The 18,469-nt window shown below is 36.9% G+C and overlaps 1 protein-coding gene across 1 annotated transcript in view; it reads right to left on the reverse strand.

The window, feature by feature from the left end:
• IFT74 (intraflagellar transport 74) overlaps positions 1 to 18,469 on the reverse strand; it is a 41,951-nt gene that overhangs the window by 10,642 nt on the left and 12,840 nt on the right. The window contains exons 8-15 of the mRNA XM_084305767.1: positions 14,843 to 14,981; positions 13,714 to 13,776; positions 12,683 to 12,826; positions 11,986 to 12,026; positions 10,728 to 10,807; positions 7,307 to 7,360; positions 1,238 to 1,335; positions 131 to 257 (exon numbers count right to left, since the gene is read on the reverse strand). Coding sequence (XP_084161893.1) covers positions 131 to 257; positions 1,238 to 1,335; positions 7,307 to 7,360; positions 10,728 to 10,807; positions 11,986 to 12,026; positions 12,683 to 12,826; positions 13,714 to 13,776; positions 14,843 to 14,981 — 746 coding nt within the window. The remainder of the gene's footprint in view (positions 1 to 130; positions 258 to 1,237; positions 1,336 to 7,306; positions 7,361 to 10,727; positions 10,808 to 11,985; positions 12,027 to 12,682; positions 12,827 to 13,713; positions 13,777 to 14,842; positions 14,982 to 18,469) is intronic.

The raw sequence follows: 18,469 nt of genomic DNA on the forward strand, positions 1-18,469 counted from the left end.
TTTGTCAACTTACAACAGCATTTCAAGTTCAGTACAGAACTCTGATCTTGTACTTAGTGTAATTTTTCTTGTGCTTAGGTCATTTTATCTTTTTAAAGGAATGAATTTGAAAATTCAGTGTTGGTCTCACCTGTAATCAGATTCTTAGCAGTGCTCTGTGACTTCTGCATTTCATTTGATTTGAAAGTGAGGTCTTCCTGCATAATCTTCAACTCTTGATTGGTAACAGATGAAATTTGTTTCATACAATTCACATTCTGTGTAGTATAAATAACAAGAACATGCTGTATCTTTGAATCTACAAATGGTAACTGGACAATTACCAAACCCTCTTCTCTCCAAGTTCCTAGTCTGTTATTTGGCTTTTCTATCACAAGGATTGAAAATACTGGAAAAAGTCTGAAATAATTTAAATTTAATGACTTTTCATTCTGTCAGCTTTTGATAAAAAAATGTACTGATAGACCAATGAATATGAAAGAGAAATGCAGTAAGGATAAACTGTTGTGCCACATAAATCTCTTCTAAACTAAGTATTAATTGCTTTACACATACCTTAACAGTATACTACATTGAATAAGACACGAAGCGATGATATAATCAAAATATTACTCAGCTAAAAGATTTCTCTAACAACAACCACAATAACAAAAAAATCTGCAGGAACAAAAATGTTAATAGGAAAAATGTTCTGAAAGTTCAAAAAATGTCAGACTGCAAGTGGGAACAATTTCTGAAGTGTTTACATTAAATATACATGGCAGGGTATTTTAGGCATAATTCAAATATTGAGGAGACAGTTGAAATATTGTTAGTTTTACCTCTTAGTGATGATAAAATACCCATGAACTGAGATTTACAGACTTTAGATAAACAAAATGTTGCAGTAGTTTTATTTGCAACATTCTGAAATGTTTATCATAAATAGAATGATATTGATTATATCAATGATAAGTTACAGGAATGATATATGCATTTCTTTTACTCCAGTCACATGCATAATCTAACATTCAAAAGACTTTCCCCAGGGATAAAGAGAAATTAATTACATCTTTTTACTACAACAATATATGGTATTTGTTTGATCCTTAGAGATTATTATGCATATATTTTCTGGAAAAAAACACAAAACAAAACAAAACAAAACAAAAAACAATAACCTTGTTTTAACCATTCATTCTCCTGTTCTGTGGTTCTAAATGCCTAGGTTGCCATGGGAGGATGGAAATGTGCTTACCCTGCTTGAGTGCTCCAGGAGTGCAATAATATTGGCTTCTATTTGGGCCTTTCGTTCTAGCTCTTGATTCTTCACATCTTCAAAAGTCTCAAGAAAATCTAGAGATCAACAAACATGATAAAGAAGACTGCTGCTAACAGAGGTATAGCACAAACCCTTGTAATTTTCAGTTAAATCTTTGTATTAAATTGATAAGCTGTACATATTTAGACTTTGAGATTAATAATTTACTTAAAAAGCAAGTGATACAGGCCTTGAAACTTGTCAACTTAAGAGGCTGGAATGAAAAACAGTTTTGTTTTTTTTTTCACATATACACATATTTGACTCATTAATGATATGAGGTCACCATCTTCACAGAATCACAGAATTGAAGGGGTTGGAAGGGACCTAGAAAGATCATCGGGTCCAACACCCCTGCCAAAGCAGGTTCCTTAGAGCACGCTGCCCAGGTAGGCGTCCAGATAGGCCTTGAATATCTCCAGAGAAGGAGACTCCACAGCTTCCCTGGGCAGCCTGTCCCAGTGCTCCATCACCCTCACCGTGAAGAAGTTCTTTCACATGTTGGTGCAGAACTGCCTGGGCTCCATGTTGTGGCCATTGCCCCTTGTCCTGTCCCCAAAAACCACTGAAAAGAGATTGGCCAAATCCCTCTGTCTACCACACCTTAGGTAGTTATACACATTGATGAGATCCCCTCTCAGCCTTCTTTTCTCCAGGCTGAACAGACCCAGGTCTCTCAGCCTTTCCTCATAGGGAAGATGTTCCAGGCCCTGTATCATCTGTGTGGCCCTCTGCTGGACTCTTTCCAGGAGATCCGTCTTCTTTGTACTGGGGAGCCCAGAACTGGACACAGTACTCCAGGTGAGGCTTGACCAGGGCAGAGTAGAGGGGGAGGATCACCTCCCTTGACCTGCTGGCCACGCTCCGCTTAATGCACACCAGGATCCCATTGGCCCTCTTGGCCACCAGAGCACACTGATGGCTCACAGTCAACCTGTCGTCCACCAGGACCCCCAGGTCCTTCTCCTCAGAGCTCCTCTCCAGCAGGTCGTTCCCCGACCTGTAGTGATACACGTGGCTGTTCCTTCCCAGGTGCAGGACTCTACACTTCACAGAATCACAGAATTTCTAGGTTGGAAGAGACCTCCAAGATCACCCAGTCCAACCTCTGACCTAACACTAACAAGTCCTCCACTAAACCATATCCCTAAGTTCAACATCTAAATGTCTTGTAAAGACCTCCAGAGATGGTGACTCCACCACTTCCCTGGGCAGCCCATTCCAATGCCTCACAACCCTCTCAGTAAAGAAGTTCTTCCTAATATCCAACCTAAAACTCCCCTGGCGCAACTTAAGCCCATTCCCCCTCGTCCTGTCACCAGGCACGTGGGAGAACAGACCAACCCCCACCTCGCTACACCTCCTTTAAGGGATCTGTAGAGAGTGATAAGGTCGCCCCTGAGCCTCCTCTTCTCCAGGCTGAACAAGCCCAGCTCCCTCAGCCGCTCCTCGTAGGACTTGTTCTCCAGGCCCCTCACCAGCTTCGTCGCCCTTCTCTGGACCCGCTCAAGCACCTCAATGTCCTTCTTGTAGCGAGGGGCCCAAAACTGAACACAGTACTCGAGGTGCGGCCTCACCAGAGCCGAGTACAGGGGGACAATCACTTCCATAGCCCTGCTGGCCACACTGCTTCCTATACAAGCCAGGATGCCGTTGGCCTTCTTGGCCACCTGAGCACACTGCTGGCTCATATTTAGCCAACTATCCACCATCACTCCCAGGTCCTTCTCTGCCTGGCAGCTTTCCAACCACTCATCTCCCAGCCTGTAGCTCTGCTTGGGGTTATTGTGCCCCAGGTGCAGGACCCGGCACTTGGCCTTGTTGAACTTCATGCAGTTGGCCTCAGCCCATCGGTGCAGCCTATCCAGATCCTCCTGCAGAGCCTTCCTACCCTCGAGCAGATCGACACACGCACCTAACTTGCTGTCATCTGTGAACTTACTGAGGGTGCACTTGATCCCCTCACCCAGATCATTGATCAAGATATTAAAGAGAGGCTTCTCAAATAGGTATTTTGATCTTGGGCAGCCAAATCCTTGGTCCAGACATCACCCCCTCAGCCAGTCATTCACCTGTCCCATTCTCCACCTTCTTTCTGGGTCCCCGTCACCCAGAGGGAGGACAAAGGAGAACAATACCTGCACCTCTGATCCCTTCAACAACCTTCCCACAGATGCAAAGTCCTTTTTAATATTTCTCATTTTTCTAGTTGCAGCTTCCTGGGATCCAACCTGAATGACAACAAGAGGATAGTAATCCTCCAGTTTAATGAGCCTTCCTAATGTCTCTGACACGTGCTCCAGGAAGACAGCACACCTCTCTGGATAGGTTATCTCAGCGACAAATGAGGGCCTCTGTGCCCCTCAGCAAGGAGTCTCCGATCCCTAAGATTCTCCCTTCTTTTTTTGTGGCACTGGTTGTGATGCAGTACTCCACCCAGCCCCAATCCCTATGCTCAGTACTTCCCCCAATCCTGACACGCTTAATATTTGATATTCTTTGATATTTGATGTCTTCTTTGATACTGTTTAGGTGAGGGTTGCCAGTCAATGGGAAAGGAGTTTCATCACCATCATTTCTGACATCTTTCTGAATGCTTGTCCCAGTAGCTGTCAGTCTTCATTTTTGTGAGTGCTAGTGAAATGGGCTACCAACTAATGGAAACAGGTAACTTCACTATCTCTAAAGGCTTGGACTAAATAACAAGCACGGCTAAGCACCTGAGACTATTATCCACCTGGTATTATCTCCTACTTGCTATGCTATGTCCCTTTGCTAACATCTACCTTTTATCATCATTCCTGTAAGTGTCCAGCTGAATCTGACAAGACAGCTGTAATGTTGCTGTGCAGTCTGTATTTGTGTCCCAGGCATATGAAATCGTATTCCTGGTGACAGACATAATGATAAAAGGTGCTGGACACATCACATGGACAGCAAGATGACACCCAGGTCTGTACCTTAATGACCACCTGTCACCTGGTGACTCTCCACCTGAAATATATTTAAATATACAGGAGCATACAGGAAATGTAAGAGCTTGCTAAATTTCTAGTTAGACAAAGAATGGGAGAAGTGCTTAATTGAACAAGGGGGATTAGATGATAGTAAATGCAAGATGGATCATTTGGGAAGAGAGATATATAAAAGGAGGGACTACTAGATGGAAATAGTAACAAATCCTGATGGGATGAGGACTGACTAGAGCAATGTGGATCACGGAGCAACCAGTATTTTTCAATAATATCTCTTAAATTATCAACTAATTTAAGATTTATAAGTAAGAGAGCTGTTGCAATATCTGAACATGATCTGCATTGCTTTCCATCAAAGAATTAATACAAAAGCTTCACAGATTACAGCTTGTAAAACTTTCAGAGAGTGTGCTTCAATAATTTATATTATTGGAGCAAGGGGACAATACTTACATACTACAAAGGCTATCCCCAAGGCAGTGATTTCAGGATGAAAGATACTTAGAATTCTTAGAGGCCAATTAGACAGCACAACTGTAATGTGCACAGCTAATTGCTAAAAATAATTACTAGTTCGGATGCAAATTTAGTTAGCTCAAAAAGTTGAGATAAAGCTTTGGTCCTGCTGACAGACTGAAAAACACCTGTAACAAACAGTACTTAACAAGAATATAAGAAGGTTTACCTTTTGCCAGTACTGCTGTGAACTTGTAACTGGAGACATAGTTAAAGCCAAACCTAATTTAATTTCAGGCCAATAACCTGAAATTAAAGCACCTCCATGAAAAAAAAAGTTTTCTCAGACATTCAAAAACGTGAAATAAAGATAGACACAGCAGACTTTATTAGCTAGTAATTCTCTAGAGACTGAACTAATGCCCTTTATATCCACAAATAAACCATTTTATAAAACAGAGTCTGAAACTGTGGAATTAGGACCTAGGCACCGCACCTATACGATTTCATCAGCATTTTTTTCCTTTGCCATTCTGGACCTTTTTAGGTTGTTTTTAAACCTTCTTTGCATTTATTCAAAGACTTTCTATAGGGTCCATATTTATCTCTAATTTCACTGTCTTCCTGCAAGAAAGCCTCCTTCCTTTTTATCATACCTGTCTGATTGATCTTGCTTCATCTAAGTCTAATCTAATGTTTTACAGATTCACAAAAGCATGTCTCAGATGTTTGTATGCACTTGTCTTAAGAGAGGGTTCATGAAAGACATTCTCTAATCCTCCTCATCAACCTATTCCAATGCTTGGTGAGTTTTAACTTTATAAATGGTTTCCTAACATTCAATCTGAAGTCCTTCTGTGACTATATGTTTATTACTCCTTTTCTCCTTTTCTATCCCTCATCTATATGTACAGATATATTATTCACTTATTCTCTGAAACAGCCTTTTCATGTATTTGATGACTTTCCTAAATTCTCTATTCTTTAAAATTTCCTCATGGGTCATGTTTTCTGTATCCTTGATCAGTCACACCTCAGACGGACAACCCCTATCTTCACGTGCATTGAGCAGTACTAAAAACAATGCTCCGTCTGAAGCCTTCCTTAATGCACAAAGAACAAGATCACTTCATTCAACAAGATCATGTGAGTTGTGCCTGAGGAACTGCTCCTTGCTCTTTGCGGCTGATTACCCCTGCCCAGGTATGATCTTACACTTACCCTTGTCAATTTTTTTTCTACATCTTTTAAAGTCTGTCATATTTTAAATTCTAACCTTGTTCTCCATCATGACTTCAGTTTTTCCAATGTAGCTTTTTTTGTGAAAATATTTATTTACTCTATATCTTGTCATCCAACTGACTAAAAAAATATTGACCAACCTAAACATCCAACACACAGCAAAATTCCACTCAACACATCCTTCCATTCTTCTTGACAATGAATCCTTAATAATCAATAATTTGTTAATGAAATGCACAATACAGGCTAAAAATTGGACCATATTTCCATTCCTTGCTTCTAAGAAAATTACATGAGACAGAACACCTGCTTCTCCCCCCTTAGTCTGCTGTATTTTTTAGTCAAAAAAGGAAATTAGTTGTTTGTTCTTGACCAATCAATGTAATTGTTACTCATAATCATGCTTTGTAACATTAATGTTGTTTGCTTGATTATTTTTTTCACAGTCTTTCTGGAAATTGATGCTAAGGTGCCTGATCTATATTTCTCTGGCTACTCTTCTTCAAGACTGTTAAAATACTTGCCCTATTCCCAGATTTGTATATGTTAACCCCAAATCTCTCAATTAATCTCAAACAGCTCTAGAGCTGCATCAGTATCCTCTGATGAAGTTCAGGTAATTTGAAAATCCAGTGACTCTGTACGTATGCTCCCACCCATATTTCCTCGTTGTCATCTGAGACCTTGTTTTCAATCACGCTAGCCTTAAGTTACACTGAACAGTATTAGAGAGCACTTACTATTAAACACTTCGTGGCATATTTGTTGATCATTTTCCCCGTTTGCTGAGTAGCAGACCAACAGTTTTTGTAAATTTCCTACTATAATATAGTAGCTGTGGAATATACTTTAAAAATAGTTCTCTCTTCATTCTTTTGCTAGACGCTGCTGAGATCTTCCTAACATGAGAACTTTTTAATATGGAGCAGAACTTTAGAAGCATTCATCTTGAATAAACAGATATGAAAAGCCTTAATTTTAAAGGTTTATGTGATATTTATGCATCCCAATTCTAAAGTTTTGCTTCTATTAATCAGACCTGACCAGCTGGTTTTGTGTCTCTCATTTAAGTTCACTTTAAAATTAATTTCAGCACTATTTCACAAAATAAAGCTGTTCCTAAGACGTTTGATGAAAAGCCTTGAAAGACACTTCAAATATTTGTGAATGTCCTGTAAATCTTAAGTTATCAATTATTTTGTCCTGAGACAGAACACAGAAACTTTTATGCAAAGATCAGGAGATCAGTTCTTTTCAGTGCTAAATTAACTAAGTGAAAACAGTACAAGAAAACCTGTATTTTAGTGGAATTAAAGTATATTAGACATCTTACTGTCCATGCTTTCTTCTCTCTTCTTCAGCTCCTTGTATTTCCAATTTTCCTCTCCTGCAAGAAATGTAACATTGATTAAACTCTCTATTACCTCAGTCGTGGATTCCTTTAGGCAGGCAAAATGTCCAATTTAAAAAAATAAAAATTAAGCATGTGTTAAAAGTAGAGGACTCATTCCATATCATTTGCTATCACCATTCAATTCAATATGTCATACACAGCTTTATATTAAAAAATAAGATAATTATCTTAATAAACCAGTCTCGGTGCAATTTTTAGAATCTTTTAGAGGTCAGGATTTTTCATAAATAAGAGTAGGATAAGTACTTGGTTTGAACAAAGGAAGTTGGCACGATTTTTCTTAAGTCAGTTGAATTTCAACAATAGAGAAAGAATGCTTTCATGTTTTTGGGCAGCATGGTTAGTTAAGCTTTGTGTGTCTTCATTTAACACGAGACAATTCAATGGCACTTTCAGGTATTAAAATGGACGTTCATAAAGATAAGCAGCTTGTAAGCCAGCATGACAATCTCAGGAAATAAACAAGAAAACTGGTAGAGGACAATGGAATGCACAAAAAGTTTTAAAAGACCCTTTCCAACATGTTCTTTACTTTGCTATTAGGAATAATGACTATGAAATAATCAGTCCATCTTTGTATCTAACAATTGACTATAAACAGCTCTTAATTAAAATGTACTAGTAAAATGGTAGAGTTGCTGTATTTGCCACAGGTTTCATGAAGCCAAGAAAATTCAGCTGCTAACAACAACCTTAAGTTGCAAACATCTAAATTTTTAATTGTTTGAGTTTTGTTCATAGATTAATTTTCAGCTTGAGGTTATGACTTTAAAAAAATACAAAGAAAAAGAATAACAATAGATACAGATATAACAGAGCAAGCAAATTTACCAAGGTCTTTTTACTTATATACTCCCCTGCTTTCCTTTTTATCTAGTATATACAAACACCTGCAAACCCCTAAGGGACAGTAATTTTTCTTCAGCTTCCTTGTAGCTGTCGCTTTGTTCCTTGCTAGACTCTCTCATTTTGCAAGGCAAGTATCCAATACTTGATAACTTAAAGTCTGTTCTAGTCTTCAAAAAGTCTAGTTACAATGAGCCATGAAATAGAGCTATGCAATCATCCAAACTTTTAAATAAAAAGATATTTGAATTAAAGACCTTTATCTTTAAAATACCTTTACAGATAATTTTTCTTTAAAAGCTGGCATTATTCCATCAATAGTTTAGCCCTTCATTCAATTTATGAAATGCTATGTCTATTCCATTATCAGTTAATGCTGACTTTGAGTAATCAATAAAACTAGATGCTAATATATGCAGCATATAATTAAAAATACAATAAAACAAGATAAACAAGTAAAAAACTTACCCAGTTAAGTGAAAACTGAACAAAAACCCTACTTATAGTTTACTTATTTTGTTTTTCCCATTCTTTCAAAATGTTCCAAGCACTGAAATATGCATCCTGAAATATTCAAACACTTCCTAGTTGTAACTTTTTTTTTTTTTGACTGGTTAATTTTCCTTAAATTTTATTCAAAAAACTTGTAAGACCTGAAATTTTGTGAATGCTTTGAAATATGCAATTTAAATACTGAGCCTGAAGTAAGTTGACTGGGGAAGGAGGGAGGACAGGAATCTCAAGGACAAAGAAGTAGACAAGAGAGAATCAAGTGCTTTAGTACATAAAAGAATTATTGATTCTACTAACAATTTAAGAAAGGTCTTTACGAGTTAGTTATTCTTTTTGTTGCTACACACAGCGTTCATGTCATAATCAAGTTATGCGTGTTAACCATTTCCACAAATATGTTATAGGCACACATTCTTTTTGCATAAATGGGGTAAAACAATGCAGATGAATACAACTAATGCAGGGTAGTACAGTGCTGGCACTGTCAGATATAACTGTATCAACTGCAGCCTCAAACGCTAGGAAAACGAAACTTTTAAAGCAGACGCTTTCCCACTCTGCATACTGCACCCTTTGTAGACTTAATATAAAGCGTTTGACCATGCCACAACTCCTATATCGAAAAAGACCAGGCAGAACCCACTTTTAAACTGTAGCTATTTGCAGGTTGCAATAGATAAGCCTTAAACCTATTTTCTTCTACAACACTGTTGCAAATCAAACTCTGGCTCAATACACTTTTAGATAAGATCACCAGGTAGCTTTATTCTGCATATCCTGACTGTTACTTGTATGTTGAAGGAGAGCATGTGCCTTCTGCTGCCTGTGTGTTAAATCCTCTTTGTCAATACAACATCTAGAATGCCAAAAGAAGTACAGACCAGCAATGAATTACTGTAAGTGCAAATCCAACTATAAAAGGTGAAAAGCAACTCACTTCTTACCTTCTGCATTTCTCCAAAGATACAACAACAACAACAAAAAAATAAAAGCAGGATAGTAAAACTGAAAATTATTTTGTCTGGAAATAGCTAATAGAACAATTTTAATAAATTATTTGCATTAAAATAATGAAACATATGGAAAAATATTAAATACTTCATAATGCAAAAGATGAGAGGGATCATTTAGGGTCATTTTTAGGAATATCTGTTCACTTTGAAGAAATTCACAGCTAACTTTAATACTGTTTACCCATGAAAATGTATAAATTAAAGTAATCAAAAACATCAATTTATCAGTTCCACAGAAGTTAAATAGCTTGTTCTAAGGTTTTCCAAAATATATACGCATATTTATCTAACTCCTACCTAACCAGAATCCACTATAATTAAACAATAGGTTTCCCATGGTATGAATTTCCATTTTAAGGAGAATCTTCCAGAGCTGTTGAAGGCCTGTACTCAAACTAAGCTACTTCTCCTGAACTGTAACTTCCAGTGCTAAAACAAATCCCAACCTATGTTGGGATTAGCCTAATATAACGACACTGGGTGTTTGCAGAACTAACACCATTTTTAGGCAATTCTCAAACTGTTGCAGAGATCAACATAAGGAGTGTCCAAGACAGATAAAAAATCAAACTGAGTTCCAGCTGCTTTACACATGGATATTAGTTTAAACATTCTCACACTTTCAGACAGGTATTAGGACAGAAAGCCAGAGAGCTGTACTATCTTTTTATACAGTAGTTTACCAAGCACAACAACGTTGATGAATGCTCCAGTATTAAGTGTGTACTGGTCATTTTTCAGCTTCTCTGAGAAGTCTGCACAAAACTTTCACAAAACTTTCTTCTGATAGTGATAAATGGGTATTTGCATAAACTCAAACGACATAAAACTTTCTCCTGATAGTGAACAACTGGGTATTTGTATAAATTCAAACGTTTTCAAGCACTTAACGTCCACATTGTAACACGGGCATGGCATCTTTTCCAAGTAAATCCCTGCATGGTATACCACAACTGAAGTGATACTACCTTGATGATTCTCCAAATCCATATCAAGTCGTTGAATAACCTTTTTAAAGTGGTTTGTTTTTTCTTTTACTTCTGCCAGCCTAATAAAAAGATTATGAAATCCATGGTTAAAACTGCTTTGTAAAATACTTACTTTTTTTAAAAGAAAAATGGAGAGAAGAATCAGAATCAAAATAACAAACCTACGTTTTTCAAAAACAAGATAACATTAGGATTACCGTTATTATAAAACATACATGCAATGTACCTTTCACTTTAGTCACAATCTATATTTAATATACATAGTCCATCTTAGTAAGTATAAGTACTGCTGCTCTTTTCCATTAAAAGCAATTTTGCATCATCAGTAGCTTTTACCTTACTCAACTGGCCCCTCTTCTGGTTGCTATACAGCTCTGCAACGTACAATGTAATTGGCAAACTCCATCAAGTGACTGTATCATGTAAAAATTACCTATGTGCTCACTAAAATCTGTTAAGAAATTGCCAGATAAAACACTGTATCTATAGATAATCAATTGAAATGAGGAAGAAAACTACCTTAGAAACATTTTTCTGTAAATTCTCAAATAAATTTCTCTGTTACTGCTTCTTACCAAGAATTCTGTTAAGTAACTTATTAGCCAATCAAAAGGTGATAATGCATTAAAAATTAACCAATGATTAAAACTGAAAGTACTTGTAAGAAGAATTTAAAATTGTTTCTAGGAGAATACAAGAATTATTTAAAATCTTCTTTAAAGAAAGAAAAATCAAAAAACTCAAGATTACAGAAAGATACTACTCTATCTGTCCCCCATAACATATTACTATGTATTGTAATATTAAAAGAGCTTCTGGAAAATCTACAGAAAGGTGTAGTAACTGAGAAGTAAGAAGCAGTGCCCTGTTACTCTTCAGAATTGAAATTTCTGTAAGCAACTTTGTAACTCTACAGGCTTAAGAAACTGAAACAACAACAACAAAATCTTAAAAATGGGCTTGCAATGAACAGCTCTTGGAATGTGTTCTGCAGCCCTAAATAAATTTATGTCAGTGCTATTATTACGGCATATTCATGAAGATAGGAAATATCTTATGCCGACCTAAATGGTCTAGTAATACAAAAATCATTTAGCTGCAGCAGAAGGATATGTCCTGTTATTGTGGAAGGTTAAAACCAGTAGAGGATGCAACATATGGTGAAAATGTGACAGGATTAATCTCTCTCCGTAGGGGCTAAATGTAATATGAACAACAATAAAATGGGATTACTCACTGTCTTTCCATGCTTGCTATTTCTTGACTATCTTCTTTAACCTATAGAAAGGAATACCAACTGTAACATATGAAATAAAATCTACAAATGAAGAAGGAGAAATCTAAAAAATAATTCTTAATTCAGTACACGAGGAATAGAAACTCAGCATATGATTTCACAAACTTGTTGTCACGTTGTCCAACAACATCTCTTCACTGAGAGGTGTTATTATTTAAATTTGATCTCTTCCAAATGCTCCCCTGCTTTCTCCATACATATTTAAAAATCGGATATACTCATGAGTGCTGTTCAGTACAATAATCCACATAGTATGTATGCAAGAATGGCTATATAACACGGCACGCTCCCTTACAAAGTAATAAGATTGTTTCTTGGTTAGTACATCTGCACACTATCCCAAAATGATGCAGTTTAGAGTTATGCTATAATATTGTTCAATAGGATCATTTTTCCCATCCCAACAGGACTGATGAATTTGAACAAGTCAACTAGCTGAGAAACTGACTGTGCCAATTTTGTTATGGCTGAACCTGAAGCATCCCTTCCAGCCCATCCATTACCTGTACATAATTCCAGATGGTTAAAGACTAAATAATGGCAAGGTTCAAAACTAAGTATTTTTCTTTCTCCATCATCCCTTAATATACTGACTGACTTAGAGGATCCTTTAAATGATACCATTTTATGTTCTTGCCTGCTTTAGTAATCTCTCTCTTTCCTCCTGTGGAGATTCCATGTTCTTGTCCTCAGCAATCATTTGATTTCGACGTTCCTCAAGCTCATGGAGCTTTTCATACAGCTGCACAGCCTCCTGTTTCACCAGGGAGTGTGCTATTTCCTGTTGGGAGAAACAAAACACCTACTACCAACTTCCAGACTGCAAGAGAACATTGCAGAAATTGTTTTAATTGAATGACACTTAACCATACATTGAAAGTGAAGCTCACTTGTTACAAATGGTACAGAGGCAGTATAAAGAATGAATATAATCTGTAATCTCAAAAATGCATTTTCTGGAACAGAATATCCCAGTCAGCATTTCTTGCTCAATGAGTTCATGCTCAGGCCAACCTTCTGAGTAGATTTACTGCTATTTTATCATTTCTAGGGAAACACAAACAATATACAGTATTCCATAGGAATAGAAAAATGTCTACAAGTATTCAAAAGTGGTATTTTCTGAAGACATATATGACTGTACGTTTCAGCTTATGAATCCTTGAAGATCCATGAGAGACCCAATGTGAGAAGCTTCTAATTCTAGTAATGTAAAACAGCATATTAGAAGTGTGTGTTTACATGTTTGTGGGAGCAAAAATATCTCAGCTGGTACCACTTTGTGCTTCAAATGACATTGGCGTTTGAAACAAGAAAATCATGCTCCCACATTATGTTGAAAAATTAGGTATCACAAATTCTTTAGAAAAATTTGAGTGGTAATTTCACATTTATCTTCGGAGAGTAATTCTAAATCAGTCACACATCACACAAAACATTTGATAACCATATGGCTAACTAAAGCTAGTAAGTTTTGTACTTGGCATCTAACAAAAACATTTTAAACCACAGCTAATTATAAATTATTGGTGGAAAACAGAGAGGTGGCTTTGCCTTCTCATTCTAGAGCACAAACCTACAGCATATGAAAATTTAATGAGAAAAGTATTATTTATTACAGTAGAGTTCAGCAAAAATTGGTACAGAAACAGCTTTTATCATACATACAGCTCTTAGAGACTCCTCCTTCATGTTCAGTGCGTCCAATTCCTGCTGTTGAACAATCAATTCCTAAAGAGGAAAAAAATGCAAAATTTAGATAAAAAATTACTGCATGATTAGATTGCTTTTTAAATTCTTCATTCTAGCATCCAGAAGATGCTGTAAAATATCTCTTCTTAAAAAGAAGGTATCTTCTTAAAAAGAGATATCTCCTAAAAATAGAAAATCTCTTCTTGGTCTTCTTAAAAGTTTAAAAATCAAGACTTCTCCAAATAGCTCAGACATAATATCCACTTATTTTCAGAAAACAAATTTTCCAATAAACTCTTATTCCTCTTACTTGCTGTTGGGCAATAACCAAGAATTGCTTTTTACACTTTTTTCTTCTTTTTCTTAAAATCAGTACTGAAGGTGGAATTTATCATTTCTGCTTTAGAAATTTAAAGTCAGATTTTAAAATCTGAACTAGTCAGCACAGTTTCAGTCAATAAAGGCACAAATAGGCCCTGACTAGTGATTCAGTTCATCCTGTGACAGCTAGGAAGCACTAGATTTAAAAGATACCTTTCTCTCTGTGTAGACTTTACAGGGAAGTATTCCAAGACCACATGCCTGAACCTAGATGAGGTTATTCTAACCCTAAAGATTTTATTGCTTTTGTTAACATTATAAGTAGCAAAGCCACAAACATTTTAAAAGGCCCAGCTTAATTTTCTCATATATGCAAACATACAAGAAGCACAAAAAATCCCAGCCAGATTCATTTTTAGGCATGGTAAGAAAAATTTCTACTAAAGTGAATGAAAAAACACTGCGATTCTCTTTTCCCTTTTGCTTGCTTTTTACATGTGATCAAACACCTAAGCACTACAGAGGGTTTTAAAATATGCATGTCAACCCCCAAACAAGAAAAGAAAATGATGAAAATAATTTGCTTTTAAGGAATACAAAATCACAAAGTATTTGTTTTCAGTCCATTGTTGTGTTTATTTTTCAGACACTTAAAATTGCTTAAGATACCAGCAAGTTTTTTTATTATATTGCTCAGTTTTCACTTTAATATTTAAATTGTATCTGGAACTAATACGACCAGGTTTAGAAACATTTTATGTTAAGTACTATGAAACAAACCAACCTGGGAGAGTTTTTCATTTGCAGTCTTCATCTCCATATACTTAGCTTGATTTTCCGGAGACATGTCTTTTATGATGTCATCTGCTACGACTTTTTCACGTTCAATATCTTCTTCCACAGCTTGAATTAACTTTTCTGTGCTGTAAAAGGTACAAAATTGTGCTATTTTTACTAGTCCATGATTACTTTAAGGACACATTTAAAACTCTGCTATTCCTTCAGCCTCCCTAAAATGATCCTCTAACACAAAAACTTCACAGACTTCAAGAAAACAAGTTACCTACTTGTATCTTCTTGGAGTTGCATTAGCTATATAAACATTCATATTGTGGAATGCAGAAGATAAAGAATTCTTTGCCCTTACTGTACCCATATAGTACTTCCCAACGTGACAACACTGTCTACCTGGATAGTCCTCAAAACTGGCAGAAGTATATTTTTTTCCCTTTTTGCTCTGTATCAGTGAATTCTTAGAATGAGAACAGGCAGTCTGAAATAAAGAACCTGGAGTATAATTTGTGAATGCATGTGAAGAGAACATACTATACAGTTACCAGGACTTGATGGTGCTGGATAATGATGATGAGAAAGCTTTGCTTTACCAATGAATTGCTGGATTCCTTAAGAACAGGATGTGGCTTTGTAGCCTTAAGGAGCGTGGAGCTTTTTATTCATGCTATGGCTAAGCAATTAGCCATTCCTGATGTTCTTGATCAATGACTGTAAACCTGTTAGAAAATCAAGTGACTGCAAGCAGAAAAAAATCTCTACCACCACAACTGCAATAAGCTGCAGCTAGGTGTTTTAGCAGTCAAGGAAGGCATAAAGTGTTGTTCTCACTGCTTAACATAGAGTCTACTGGTTTCTGTGGAACTCCTGAAAGCTAGCAAGTCAAGTAATTTGAGAGCATAGCTGAAGATAAAGGAAATGAACTAAAAGTCCTGAGACACTGAACAATAAGTCTTTTTCCTCAAAAGGCTTTCCTTTACGGTTCATAAAATACCGTTTACACTGCTAGCTTTCAGAATGCCTCCTGCAAAATTAGCTCTATTTTTCTCCAATTTTCATTAACTCTTCCTGAGTTGCAAGACACCAAAAATTTAAAATTGTGTGACTGATGCTACTAGATCCATGACAGCAGGCAAGAATGCCCTCAGGCTTCAAAGACAATGCGAAATAATGGAACTGCTCAAGGACAACCTTGGGATAAAAGAATAATGAACATTTAATTGAAGCATGTACAGTTGATGTTGGAGTGGACCTCTGATGGTCGGCTTGTGCAGCGCCATTACGCAAAGCACAATCACATAGAACAGATTGTCAGTGTCTTGTTCAGGCAGCTTTTGGTTACATTGAATAACGTAGACTCCACAACTTGTCTGGGAAACGTTTCAAAGTATGGCCACCTTTACCATAGAAGAGTGTTTTTCTGCTTAAATGAAATATCCTGTACTTCAATTTATGCTTACTGACTCTTATCCTGCCCTTGGGCATCACTGAGAAGAGACCGGCTCCATCTTCTTTATTGCTGCATATCTGATAAGATACCCCCTAACCCTTCCATCAAACAATTCCACCTCTCTCAGCCATTTCTCAGAGTTTCCACCATTTCTGAGGACTGCTGAGGAAAGATTCAGAAGTGTAACCAATCTTGCAACTGACTTCAGGAAAGACCTATAATCTCCAGAGATCTGATGAGGTTAAGTATAAATTGTCAGGATAACCACCTGTGTTGCAAGGAGTTTTGGAACCTGATGATGACAAAGCAAGTGGAAGTGATGATCTCCCACAACCCATGGCAAATTTGCAGTGCAGTGGGACTTGATGTATTGGATGGTTTTAACATGAAGGTAAATGGAACAGCCTCTTGAAAGTAACTATAGTTTGTTCAAACCTCGTCCAAAGAATGAGGCCCTTTCTGTAAGTACACCAGTATATGAATGGATTATTATGTTATGCTTGGGAAAGGTGTAATTTGCTAAGTGAAGCATGCTTTTAAACTATGCAAGTAGTTTGATCCAATATTCTCTGGAAGGCATGGAACTAGAATTGGCAGGGAGCTTTCATGTGTCTTTGTTATTGGAGGCTCCTCATGCCTTACCCTGAGCCTGTGAAAACTGTTGCAAGGTCCACGCAGTGACAATTTCTCACAAATCAAGCCCACCTGAAGGCATGGCTGAATGAAAAAAGAAAAATTCCAAGGAAGAATTCAAGAAAAACTGAAGGTTGCTAATTTCTAGAACAAATGCCCACACCAGATGCAACTCCTCTGGAGAGACTGATCATAGTTAGTACTGATCATAGGGAACTTGTCTCTACATACAAACAAGGTGGATTTTCCTGGAGATCACTGGGGCATTCATAGAGGAAGAGAAGAATACAGCTTGATATATTCCCCCAGTGTTCCAAAACAGCATCTGGAAGCAGCTGTCACTGTTGAGGGCAGTGGCATCTCCATGCTCTACTGAGTTTTTCTCATCTATGTCCGAGACTGCAAGTATGCCTGATAGAATATGGAGAGTCTACTTTTCTAGCCTCATTGATGTAAAAGTAGGTGCAGACACATAACAGAGTAGTGTCTTTACCTGCAGCAAGTCTCTATTTTTAATGTGATGTGGACTTCTGGCTAGATAGCTAGATCAGTATCTTCATGAGACTAGAAACGACAGATTTAGCTGTGATGCAGCATCTCTGATAAGCAGTGTTTTGACAAAAAATTCAAGCTTGGTGCTTTTCTAGGAGGACTAAAGCTATCAGCAATGGCTGTAACAGGAGGATAGTTCATTACCATAGCCAGTGCAACACTTGAAGATTACTGGGGAAGCTGAACCAAGGTTGAGCCTTGGAAGTCACAGAACTTTCTGAGATATTAAGCAAAAATCAAAGTGGCAGTAACATTAAAGACAGATACTGAAGTAGAAAGGTTTCTACTCAGACCCATATCTGAGAGGAACGGAGAATAAGAGGAAGGTGAATCCTTCTGTAGATTCATGCTGTGCATTGGGTAGAGTGAAGTTGAGAGAATGAGCATCATCAGAAGAAAAAAAATAGTGGACATACTGTTAGTGTATCAATATAATCCCTTTGTCAAACTGCATAAAGACATGCACTCAGATGCATGTCTCAAAAGCAAAATACTTTTTTTTTACTCAAAAGCAAATACTTTTTTTTTTTTTTTTTTCCTTTTTTTAGGATTTGTTCCTGAAATATAGCACATACAACAGATGTCTTTAAATGCTTGCAATCCTTTGTAAATAATGAGCTTTATTTTTAATGTACCCCATAGCTTTTCTTATGCTAAGGTCTCTACTTTATTTTCTTTTCTAAGATCTCTACTACAGATCTTTACTAGAGATCTACTAAAGATCTACGAGAGATCTCTACTAGAGATCTTTACTTCAGCATGCAAATCTCACGAAATTTTCTTCATTTGAAGATAGGTCTTATAAAAAAAAAAAAAATCAAGTCTTTATCTGTCTCCAACATTTCTTTAACTGACAATATAACACAGCTTGCTTCTAAATACTCTGTGGCATTTTAACTCAGTGCTTCCTATGTGATCTGGAACTTGACACTTGGGCATACTTCCATTACTCTTCCCCATTGGCTGCGGAACCAATTAAATCTG

The sequence above is a fragment of the Netta rufina genome, assembly GCF_964035555.1.
Source record: "Netta rufina genome assembly, chromosome: Z".
Lineage (NCBI taxonomy): Eukaryota > Metazoa > Chordata > Aves > Anseriformes > Anatidae > Netta > Netta rufina.